This window comes from Sander lucioperca, chromosome 13, assembly GCF_008315115.2.
Source record: "Sander lucioperca isolate FBNREF2018 chromosome 13, SLUC_FBN_1.2, whole genome shotgun sequence".
In the NCBI taxonomy this organism is placed as follows: Eukaryota; Metazoa; Chordata; class Actinopteri; order Perciformes; family Percidae; genus Sander; species Sander lucioperca.
The window spans coordinates 30,199,351-30,212,129 of NC_050185.1; the positions used below are offsets into that span (position 1 = coordinate 30,199,351).

The 12,779-nt window shown below is 39.2% G+C and overlaps 1 protein-coding gene across 1 annotated transcript in view; it reads right to left on the minus strand.

Annotated features, from left to right (window-relative positions):
* The window catches only part of trim37 (tripartite motif containing 37), a 32,265-nt gene that overhangs the window by 17,467 nt on the left and 2,019 nt on the right, over positions 1–12,779 (minus strand). The window contains 10 exon segments of the mRNA XM_036008621.1: positions 2,784–2,834; positions 3,450–3,574; positions 4,951–5,018; positions 7,126–7,249; positions 7,739–7,861; positions 8,212–8,299; positions 9,468–9,584; positions 9,700–9,740; positions 11,215–11,316; positions 12,641–12,723. Of these exon segments, the coding sequence (XP_035864514.1) occupies positions 2,784–2,834; positions 3,450–3,574; positions 4,951–5,018; positions 7,126–7,249; positions 7,739–7,861; positions 8,212–8,299; positions 9,468–9,584; positions 9,700–9,740; positions 11,215–11,316; positions 12,641–12,661 (860 nt within the window). The 5' untranslated portion in view covers positions 12,662–12,723.

Here is a 12,779-nt window from a genome sequence, read left to right on the forward strand (position 1 = left end):
ACGAATTACAATAACAATAGTGTGAATGCTGTATCAACGTTCACACTATTTTTCATAGTATATAACTAATTTAATTATAACTCAGATATCCCTAAAGTATAGAGGAAATATTTATTCATAATTCAAATTGAAAGTCCAAAGAGAAATTGAAAGTCCAAAGAGAAAACGAAGCGAGATCAAATTAAAAATATTATTATTTTTTTTATTTTCCATTTGGCTTTTCCATTTGGATTTAATATTTGGCTTTTGAATTTAAATTTAACATTGGCTTTTAATTTGGATTTAATATTTGGCTTTTGAATTTCAATTTAACATTGGCTTTTATTTTGGATTTAATATTTGGCTTTTCGATTTCAATTTAACATTGGCTTTTCATTTGGACTTGACACATGTCAATGTAAATGAGGAGGCGTGGCCCAAAGGCTGGTGGGAGGGTCTGAAACGAAAGGGGTGCAGAGGCCCCTTATGAACAGCAGGGGGAGCTGACTGCTGGGGAGCACACTGTTGAGGAGCATCTGTCTACAGCTTGGCCACCAGGCTGGCTTATCCTCTTATTTCACATGATAGAAACTGATGATGTAGGCTAAACACAAACCACATTTCATGCAACAACAGTGAAGTTTTCATGTAGTTACTATAATTGGGCCCGTGTTAGTGAGGACTAGATTAGGACTGTATTTAAAGCTGATTCTGGTTTCCAACTTCGCCCCAGGTGTGTCTGTTAAAACACGGACGGAGACAACTTCTCTCTTTTGATGTTTTATTTAATTAAGCAACAGTACAAACATGGGTGTGGGTAGCTCTGCTACATGTGTTTGTGTGTTGTCAGATCTCGAGGACACACACACACACACACACACACACACAACCGGGTAGTCATCGTCCGAACTGCGACCTCTCCTTTTTTATTTCTCTCACTTTTTTCTCCGGGGGGTGCGCGTTGTGTGAGGTGTATGTCCGCGCTATTCTCCGACACATACTCGCAACAATCACTCCTGATTGACGGCCTTTTGTACAGCCTGTGTACGCTACTTTTTCGTTCATTTGATTTCCGATTTTGAAACGATATCCAAATTTGAAAAATGGGTCATTTGAAACCTTGTTAATATTGATAACAATGTGTTCAAATGGAAAACGAGCCATATTTCAGGAAATAAACTTGTCCATGATTCTATTGAGAGACTTCCAGCTGACAGCGGTGTCTGTGAGCATCACCGGCCGGCCAGCAGGGAGGTGATCCCGGCCGCCACCAGCTGGCTGTCCCGTCAGACTGAAGCTTCTGACAACATCGGAGAAAATGTGCAGTTGGCCATCAATGTTTGTAAAACTGCCCATATTCAAATTCTACACAGTTAATTGCTTGCATAAAAAAGTCTCAATAGTGAATTTAGTGGTGAAATAGCAGACAAAAATTGTAAGAAGTTTCCAGTTGTTTGCTGCTGCTGCTACGGCAAACTCCCGATCTAGATTATAGAATCGATTGCTTTTTTATAATTTCCATCTGCTATTTCACACACATTTTCCATTTGAACACATTGTCATCAATATTAACAAGGTTTAAAATGACCCATTTTTCAAATTTGGATATCGTTTCAAAATCGGAAATCAAATGAACGAAAAAGTACACAGGCTGTAGCCTACCTACAAAAGGCCGTCAATCAGGAGTGATTGTTGTGAGTACGTGTCGGAGAATAGCGCGGACATGCACCTCACACAACGCGCACCCCCCGGAGAAAAAAGTGAGAGAAAGAAAAAGGAGAGGTCGCAGTTCGGACGATGACTACCCGGTTGAGATTGTGTGTGTGTGTGTGTGTGTGTGTGTGTGTGTGTGTGTGTGTGTGTGTGTGTCCTCGAGATCTGACAACACACAAACACATGTAGCAGAGCTACCCACACCCATGTTTGTACTGTTGCTTAATTAAATAAAACATCAAAAGAGAGAAGTTGTCTCCGTCCGTGTTTTAACAGACACACCTGGGGCGAAGTTGGAAACCAGAATCAGCTTTAAATACAGTCCTAATCTAGTCCTCACTAACACGGGCCCAATTATAGTAACTACATGAAAACTTCACTGTTGTTGCATGAAATGTGGTTTGTGTTTAGCCTACATCATCAGTTTCTATCACGTGAAATAAGAGGATAAGCCAGCCTTGTGGCCAAGCTGCAGACAGATGCTCCTCAACAGTGAGCTCCCCAGCAGTCAGCTCCCCCTGCTGTTCATAAGGGGCCTCTGCACCCCTTTCGTTTCAGACCCTCCCACCAGCCTTTGGGCCACGCCTCCTCATTTACATTGACATGTGTCAAGTCCAAATGAAAAGCCAATGTTAAATGGAAATTCAAAAGCCAAATATTAAATCCAAAATAAAAGCCAATGTTAAATTTAAATTCAAAAGCCAAATATTAAATCCAAATGGAAAAGCCAAATGGAAAATAAAAAAAAAATAATAATATTTTTAATTTGATCAATGGAAAATTTAAAAAAATAATAATATTTTTAATTTGATCTTGCTTCGTTTTCTCTTTGGACTTTCAATTTGAATTATGAATAAATATTTCCTCCATACTAAAGGTGGGAGTATGCTCAAAACCAGCTGGTTCATATGAATGTTGTCTGACCAAGTCTACTTCAAACAATGTCAGCTGAATATAAACATAAAAAGATTGGAAGAGCTGTGTGAATCTATTCAAGATTATACTACTAAGACACACGCAGCTGACAGAACTGTTAAAAGCACTGAGGTCTTTTTTATTGTCAGATAAATACTACCAAAGAGAGGACTTACCTGAAGTTGACCAGAACAAAAGTGCTGGAGTCATAAGCAGGAACCAGCTCACTGAAAGCACACAGAGGAAGGTTGATTACACACTGAACATTGTTAACATTGCAAGATAGGGCATGTGGTGTCAGAAAACTGGGTTCCGGACTTGGAGAATTCCCACTGCATAACATTGGGAGATCAGGTATGCCTTGGCGGAGGTTTGCGCTCTCAGAGTGCCCTTCTAGTTCTCTAGATTACGGTTTATTCTGTACATCAAACTTCATTTTGTTGTCTCGGCACTTGTACTCTTATCTAATCGAATCAAATTTGCTTATCAGAAAATTACTCAAGAACAATTTTGATAATTGATTAATCATTTATTAAGCAAAAATGCCAAACATTCTCTGTTTTCAGCATTTCAAATGTGAATAACTGCTGCCTGCCCTTTGTGTGTTTTATTTTCTTTGGGTTTTGGACAAAATGGGCTTTTTAAAATAATAATAATAATCCTATCCGTTAAATGCTGAGCAGATTTCTTTTTTCCTACTATTATTTATTTCTGTTTTATGATTTCTTTTTTGTTATTGATATCGCTCGCTCGTTATTGTTTATTGGTTGTATTCTACAGAATATGCCTTTTTGATTGTGAAATTTGAATAAAAGAAGAAAAAGAAATGCTGAGCAGATCACCTGGTGAAGTCTGGAGGGACCGGCGTGGTGACGAAGGACTGCATGGGTTTCCGATGGACCTGCTGGAACATGAGCAGGATCTCTGGGCTCTTGGAGATCAGTTCACTCTTACTGCACGAGTGAAGCTGTTCAACAGACAAACGGCAGAAATCAGCATGGTGCAACAAATCATCAATGATGGTACATTGTTTTTGGCCTGGATGAAGGAAACATAGTTTAATCCAGTACAATGTACATTAACTAATATAGATTTATAGATTTGAATACTTATTCCAGTAACTGAAGATTACTAAAAGACGGTGTATTAGAATGTCATTATCAAAGCATTCCTCAGTAAGCTCTAAATGTAGTGAGTTTTGATGGATTATTAAATGGATGAGGCCTCAGCGATATGTTGTTTCCCATGAAAAGACCAAAACCAACAATGCCTTAGTCTGTCTGAGTACTTTTGGACTTCCCTATCCTGCCTGTAGCCCCATTTCCATTGGTTCCTGCTCAAGACATAAGGCTTTAAAAACAATTTATGAATATATACTTTCCATTTTATTTAAATATTATTTCAGCTGGGCACTATAGTTTTGAGCAAACGTTACTCAAACAGGGTGTAAATAAAGCATTTGTCGGGGACTATTTTAAGACGTGGATTAATACCCATTTGGTGCTCTGGTGAGTATTTACGGCAGCAGGATTGTGTATTTGGGATTGACTCAAATGAAACTACAGTGCCCATGTTCATGGTAATAAAAGAACATGTCACAAGATTTTGGACAACAATGAAGCTCTATGACACAGACGAATAACATGTATCAGGCTTTAGCTACACAGACATAGGTATCACTTCAGAATAAGAATAATATGGAGCATCACCAGCCATGTTCTTTATTCTTCTGTCAATAAGCTATCTCTAATTTAGGATATGCACCTTAATACTGAAACTATTTCTGTAATATACTAGCAATTTAAGCCTACGTTAAATTACACCAAGTTAACCAAACTACATGCTGCTTGAAAATGTGACATGCCTGCTGGTCTACTTTGTAATATGACATGACAGAAATACTGCCTTATAGCTCCAGTAAAACATATTTGCAAAATATGAGAGAAAAAAGGAATTCTCAACAACTCTGCAGAGAAGACAACTCTCTCATTGTTTTGATTTTACAGTTTGCAACTTAAGTAACTAAAGCAGCAAATATTGTCAGCGCTAAATCCGCCAGCTTGTAGTTCTTCTGCCTGCCAGAAACACAGTCATTTGGTATTAAATATAGTTACAACACAGCTGTCCCACTATTAAAATATAAAATCTGATCATTGTTTTGAAGGCGGGAGGGGATTTAAGATGCATCTTACAATTTATTGCAATCAAACAGTACAACACAACACACTGCATCCATACATTTACCATAGTGTTGAATCAACTGACACAGCCCAGCAAACACCAATAACAGAACAACAGTACAGCTAAATGAATCGAGGCTTTGAGCTGCTGCAGACTACCAACCTGATGCTCCACCTCCTGCAGGAGAGACTCCAGCAGCTCCGTCTCCTGGGTCAAAGACGTCTTCTGGCCTAGAGGAGAGGAACACATTTCTAATTTCAGCGTACTTGTGCTGAATGTCAGCCCTGACGGAGGCTGGTGAGTGTAAGTGGTCGGGTGTGAAGGTCGTGGGCACTAAGTGCATGCATCCACTCAGTCCAGATAAATATTTCATCTGTATATTGCCCTGTAGCTATAAAAAGGTGCCTCTCACAGCTTTGCAGCAAAGAGCCTGCATATTTTGTGGTTTAAGGTCTCAACCTTTGGACACATTGAGCCAGTTAAAGTGATTTGCTTCAACAAGAGCGCTTTCAGACATGGAATACGTAACATTGGCACTGGCATCATAAAGCTGTTTTCAGACAAAAGGTGACTTTTACATTAATGTCCCTTATGGCTTTAATCAGACTAGGGTTTCAATGGTTGGGTAAATATCCGGACAATTTCCAAGGGAATATTGCACAACTTCAAACTAAAAATCTCATATTTTTAACAGCGGGCTTATTTGCAGGGAGATACACATAAATGAGCAACACTAGGTTTAATGGCATGTTTTGGTTAAAAGAACGCCCATTTAATTGAATTGTAATCATAAACTTCATTCAGCAGAACTCTTACATCACATGTACGGATCATTTGCCAGCATCCCATTAAATATAAATTCAGCTTGAATAGTGAAGATAAGACATCTATGAAGTCCACGGAGAGGATAGAGAGGACTGAGAGAAACATTATTTTTTGGAGAGAAGTCTTTTATGTTGGAGGCGGATCATAGGGAATGTTTTTTTTGTTAAATGAAAGTTCAACACAATGTTTAATGAGTCAACTCATTGAAATAAAGCTGCGGTAGGCAGTATATTTTTGGCGTTGTTTGGGCAAAAATGCCACAATAATCTTTCAGCATATTGTAATTCAAGTGAAAAAATAGACTTCGGCACCTCCTCTTGGCTATGTTTTTTTTTTAGGCTTTAGAAAATGTAGCCCGTGACGGGAGACTTGGGCCAATCACGTCATTTCAGAGAGAGAGCGTGCGCGTTCCTATTGGCTGTTCTACACATTCAGGCAGAGAGGGGAGAGGGAGAGCTGCAGGAAAAGGTCTCACTCTAATTGAAACTGCGTTTTTTTTTTTGCTTTCTACCTACAGAGCCTTTAAAGTTCAACTCAACTAAATTGTTATTTTTCTCATTTCTATTAGAAGGATTTAAAATTATGTCACTTATGATGGTAAATAGATTCCCATTCATTCTAATGGAAAGTTTCCCCCTTGAATACTCGCGGGAATTCGCAACTCTAGACATGATATTTGCGTCAATTTTTTTCTGAGGTGAACAATAACGTTTATTAAATCAGAAGCCACATACTCTTGCAGTATTTTATTTGTTAATGTATTTAAATATCTACATGCAACTCTCTAAGAAGCAACTTATTTTAGTTTTACCGTGAACCTTGTTTAAATCTTTGGCATTGTGTACATTTTGGATTTTGTGAATTTTGGATACCTATTTATTGATTGTTTGCACTCTTTCTACTTTGTACTGCAACTGCTGCACAACAATTTCTCTTGGGATGAATAAAGTTGTCTTATCTTATCTTAGTATTTGGCAACCGTCTTGAATTTTCAAACTTATTTTGCCTTTAAAGCCTTCATTATTGGAGTGTTTTTCACAGCGTTTCCTGGTTTATTAAACAGATTTTATTAACTTTGAGCAAAGGAGATGATATTGAACGCAATAAATTTATTACAGCGATCTTCATCAAGCGAACAAGATGCATATTTTGTGTGTCTGTTTATTGTGCTGCTGCAGCCGTTACGTTAATCTAAAAACATTCAATTCAGACTAAGATTGCCAGCATGACTTCCACGTAAATTGGGCACTGAATCAGACCAACATGTAAAATTGCCAAAACGTTTATGTATGAGGGCTAAGGATTCATTGAAATGGAGACTAAGGTTAATAATTCAGGTAAAATTGGTCTAAATGACATAATCCAGATTTAATTTAAAAGCAACTGTGTTTCACCATTTGAGTTCAATTCTGGTTTATATTTAGATTGAAACTACCAATAAATAGCAATGTAGGAAAAATATATACTCATCTTTTTTATACATTGTGACAGTGATCAGTCCCGGAGTCTTACCCATGAGGGTGATGAGTTTATTCTTGAGCTGGTTGTCCAGACGAGCGATCATCATCTCCACAGCGTTTCGGATCTCTCTGACCCTCTCATCTTTGGCTCCCCTGACAGCCTCCACGTTCCTCTCCTGACCCCATCACACACACACACACACACACACACACACACACACACACACACACACACAGCAAATTTAACTGAAATCTACCCAAAGGATTACGAGATAGTGGGCGTCACGCAAGAACTGCTTATGTAAGCCGATTTAGTTCTTAAGTGGCACATATCTATATCTAACATCTTAATCTATTTGGAAAATGATGAAGAGATCCGTTAACCTTTTTTTAAGATCTGATTTGTTTCGGCATATTTTGGCAGTTTCGTTGTTGCTAGGACAATTCTCAGTCCGATAGCTGCCCCAGGACCTTAATGTAGCTCGCTTTCACTTACTTTGTTTCACTCTCCTCTTCTCTTTAGGCCAGTTGTGTTCACAGATGACAATTTGGCCAGAGGGTGGCACTACAGGAAAGGTTTCATCCTCACGTGCCCAGTAAATGGCATGGCCACTGGTCTTTTAGATTTTTGCATTTCTTGTATAAAAGCAACAATCAGTCCTCACCACTTCCTGCACCAGACTGATGAGCTCCATGAGGCGGCGGCGGAGCTTGGCGACCTCCTCCTTCACCTTGGTCACGTGCTGCTCGTAGATCTCCACCAGAGGCTTGAAGGTGTGTCCGCCGTGCTGGACACAAAGAAAACACCAATCTGTCTCTGGTTCCAGTTTCTCCAATGTGTAAAATGTAAATTGAATATTTGGGGGTTTTGGACTGTTGGTCAGACAAAGCAAGTTATGTAAAAGACATCATATTGGGCATTAGGAGGGTGGGACATTTTCAAGACCAAACCATTAAATCGATTAGTTAAATAAATATTCTGCAGATTAAATAGGTCATGAAAATAATACTAAGTTCCAACCTGACTTTTACTGCCTGGAAACGTGTTAATTGCCAGTGATTACTGTGGGTGTTTTGTAGCTTTACATGCAAACTGTAATAATAATAAAAAAAAAAAAAAAAAGATATGAAACGTTACCATGCCTCCCCACAGAGCACACTGGTGACAGATGCATTTCTTACAGGTCCAACAGAAAACACTCAGCTTCTCGTGGTGGTTCTCACATCTGCAAAGGGATGAACCAATGACTCGTCACCAGCACGTCATGCAGAAAGATAAAGCTTTCTTGGAAACTTTTTAAAACTTGTTACCACACAAAAATGTTGGCCTGCAGTGTTTCTACAGTGTATAAAAACTCTCACAGTTTATAAACGCAGAAGACAGAGGAGGACAAAGATGAATATTGTGAAAGAGGGGGAGGAGGAAGAAGAATATTTCATATTTTCATATTTCCCGTGAAATTTTGCCAAAGGGTGTGGCCCTCAAGTTCTTACGCCATCCAAACAAATCTCATTCCAAATAAAAGTAACAAAGCCACTCCTTTACACAAAACAATACAGCCATATTAGGTTATAGACTTCCTCTACAGGGCAGTATTTGAACGTCAGACGTATCTCTGCATTTGTGCACAGAGACGGGTCCATAAATACAGATTTTGTACTTTTTCCTCTCCAAAAACACTCCTCTAAAAAACACCTTTCATGATGTTGAGTTGTGTCTCCTTTATTTCGCTCTAAAATGTCACATCTTATGTAGTTTGACAACTCTATTTAAATGCAACAATTCGTGGTGACGGGCAGATTAAAGGATTAGTCTTCCTAATTAAGTTGTTGACACGTCTCTGAAAGTAATCCAGGCTCTTGCAGAAACTTCAACACTGATAAACTGTTCATTGCCCACAACTTATTGTATGTAGCATCACACAGCAGCAGGATCGATACGTGTGCATTTTACACACAGATGGCACAGCACCAGTAACTTCATTAATTATCTGAACCTCCCGACACTGTGGCAGCAGCGGTCAGGAGGTCCTGTGATTTTTTTTTTTTTAAATATCAGACTGGTAAACCATTAAACACAGACTCCAAGTTAGTTTATACAGTGAAATTACTCATTCAGAAGATCAGACAGTTACCAGCGTGTTTTCTTCACCTCAAAGACAGTAGAACAACAATTCCTTTTTAAAAGCAAACTACCACATTAACTAACTAATATGAAATAAATAAAAAATGATCTGCAGTTTTGTGGTTAAAAATCAGATTTCATTCATGGCAAGAAATCCTGGGACTATTGTCGGGAAGCATTCATTTTTAAAATCACGGGAAACCCTTCAACCCTAATCACCACACGGGTGGAGAACGACAAAGAGTGGGGGAGTAGCAGGAGGTGCTCACCTGTCCTTGTCGTTGTCCTCATGCTTGGTGAGGTTGCAGAGCTGCAGGGTGTCCAGCTGCTGGGTGACCTCTTCTGCCCAGCGACAGTTGACCAGCTCCCTCAACTGGAGCGGAGCCCTGCGTGTTGACGTACACACATACCACACGCTTTACAACAAACATTCTAGTTTTGTTTTATGTATACTCAAATTCCAATCAAATACGTCGATGGCAATAAAGTACTGAATCTTACCGACAGTGTGGACACTGGGCTCTCTGCTCCGTCAGCCACCGCTGTCAAATAAGAGATTACAGTTTAATGATAACTGCATCCAAGTACAACTGCTGAAAACATGCTGCCATTGTCAAATACTAATTATTCTACTCACGATACAGCTGCCAATACTCCATATTTTTTATTATCATCACTAAATCCCATGAATAGACCAAAACCAACAATTAATGATCCTAACAAGTACATGTGCAGCCAAAGTCTGATATATCTTCTTCCTGTGCCATAGAGCGCCATGGTTCAATAAGTCACATGGTTGCACTGAGTGCCATGTTACTTCAGTACCATGAACATGGCTAAAGTAGTTTATGTGCTAATGCTGCCATAAATACTCACTCGAGCATTCAATTGATGAGGGGTGGGGGAAAAAAGAAAAGCTTCGTCCCGCTCCTTTTCAGACAGATTGAACATATTGTTTGTAACACTTTAGATATTGTTTTCCTTTTAGTGTGATGCTACTCACTTATTGTGTTTTTATATATTTTTTTCGAAATAAATAAATAAATAAAGAAAGAAAGACAATTTGTATTAATCCGCTGCTGAAAATAGTCCAACAAATGCACTATTTACTCTGTTAAACGTATGAAAGATGTGGGTATTTACCAGGCAACAAGGGTCTAATGAAAAAGACACTACTGTGTTGCATTATGGGAAATGTAGGATACAGTGTTTTTGGAGCTTGCCTCATACTACGGACTAAAAAGTCGGGCTATCTTCGCCTCTGCTATTTTGATTTTTACCATTCTTGTTTTTGTTTTTTTAACTGTCTCTTGTGAGTCCCCCAACTTTATGGAAGTGCAATACTAAATCACTGGAGTACTCGTCTGAACGCTTTTCACAAACCTCTCTCATGTTAACTTTTCCCCGTTCAGGGTATCAAACGGTATATGCACCTTTCCTTTAAACACCCCAAATTAAGCTTATTGTATATCTGTCCTGCTCTGCCAGAACTGATTCTGAGAAATACAGGCTATTAATATGTACGCATAACTAACCAGTTGTTGTTAGCTATCCAGCCACGTCACTGTGCCCAAAACAATATAACAACTTTTACGAACAATTTTATCCGCGACGTGTACCGTTACTGTCGGCCGCAGCCTGAAGTAGCGACCTGAACAGTGAACGGGATGTGAGGTAACGTTATTCGCTGTGAAACAAAGTCAGTTCAGAGGGGCAGTATAACTTACTTCTAGCAGCTTGTGCGTTAGCGCCATCCTGTGGTGTTCAGAGGACGAGTTGGAAATAACAGATTCACATTTCCTTTTTGTTTTAATGTAGCTCATTCATTTAGAACAGTAAAACAGTCAGTTTCACCGGAACTCCTTCAGTAGGTGTCCTACATCACTTTTTTATGGACACACTGCAGCCAATCAGAATCGAGTATTCACCCAGACCATGGTATAAATCGGAATTAACTACTAACAGCAAGTGAGGGAGAAAATGTATTTGGTCCCGGTCTGCTGGAAACAGACTTACTCTTATGCAGCTGAAGCAGCAGAGTTTGGAGCAGTGTGGGCAGAGACGAGCGTCCCTCAGTTTCTCCATGCAGATGAAGCAGCGAAACACCTCGGCAATGCTCTACACGGGGACAGGAGAGAGAGGAGAGAGAGGACTGGGCTCAGTTTGACACTAACTGCAGCTGCAGAAATCCTCACAGGGTTGAATCAACATCACTCAGATACAGGGTCAACAGAAACTGAACATCACACGTTTCAGCAGGTTTATGCAAAGTCGTTTTACTGAATCATGTTGGATCGTATAATTGTACTTAATGTACAGTGGAGAGTAAAACAGATGTATACATAAATGGTACTGAAATTGAATTTGTTCAATCTTATAAATATCTGGAAATGTTGGTAAGATAGCAGTCCTACTTTTAAACCTGGTGTGGAACAAGTGGCATAAAAACCGAAGATAAAAATTGGTTTCTTATAAATCAGAATAAAAGATGTTTTTCTCTTGAGGACAGGAAAACCTGTTGTACAATCGTCCATCAAGTCTGTGCTCCACTATGGGGATATTCATGCTTCTCATTCCACTTTAAAAACAACTGCAGTTTACTACTGTGCCCTGTGTTTCATTACAGGAGATACATATCGTACACCTAACTGTGTACTGTATGAAAAAGCTGCCTCAGAATCTCACATCGCTTCTCAAATATAAAGCCACGGTTCATCAGACCAGATCCCAGGACTGGCAAACTCTTGACACCCCATGAGAAACACTGAACTTTTAATTTTTGACCTCTTTAGAGAGGTCTGCCAATGTTTCTGATGCTGTTTGTATGTGACTGGCTGTGTTTTGGTGTGTGTCTAATGTGTTCTATTTCTCTCTGCTGAACTCTTGCTTAAAAGAAATATCTTGATTACAGTGGAAATTAGCTGAGTAGATAATGGTTATACTGCATTTATCAAACTCAGTGTCCTCTGTTATCATGATCTGTTCTAATTACAAGGAGAAATTGCTTTTGGAAAAGGCCTACAGGCTATAATATAGCCGTTGCTAACAGTAGTTAAATCACTTAAAAATGTTTTTCTAACAACCCAGGTGGCTGAATCTGAAGGATGATATTTCACCCAGCAAATGTTTTTTTTTGTTTTTGGTCTCAATATGATGATTTATTATAGTATAGTTACTCTAAGAAGGCTAAGAAACACAAATTGTTAATTTGCCCTTTATCTTTAATTGCAGTACAGAAGCAGCAGCCTTCAAATCATTGGCTTCAGTCACAAAAGGTCAGAGCAGATTGGGTCAACAAATTTGAGTATATTAGCATAAAATGGCCCCACTCTGTTATCCAGAACAATGCTTGACTTCTCTGTTCCTGCCTCTAAAGCCGGCACAGTCCTCCATCAGGCTTCATCATCCAGCTAGTGGCCTTGCCTGATGTGTGCGTACATACCTCAACACTTTGTTCGTCCATTTCGGCGGCCAGTTTGAGGTTCTTGATCTCAGGGACGAATCAAAGAAGTCACAGCCGGTGGTCTAAAAAGCAAAGCATTGTTAAAATGAATTACCTTTGATTGTACTGCATTACCATG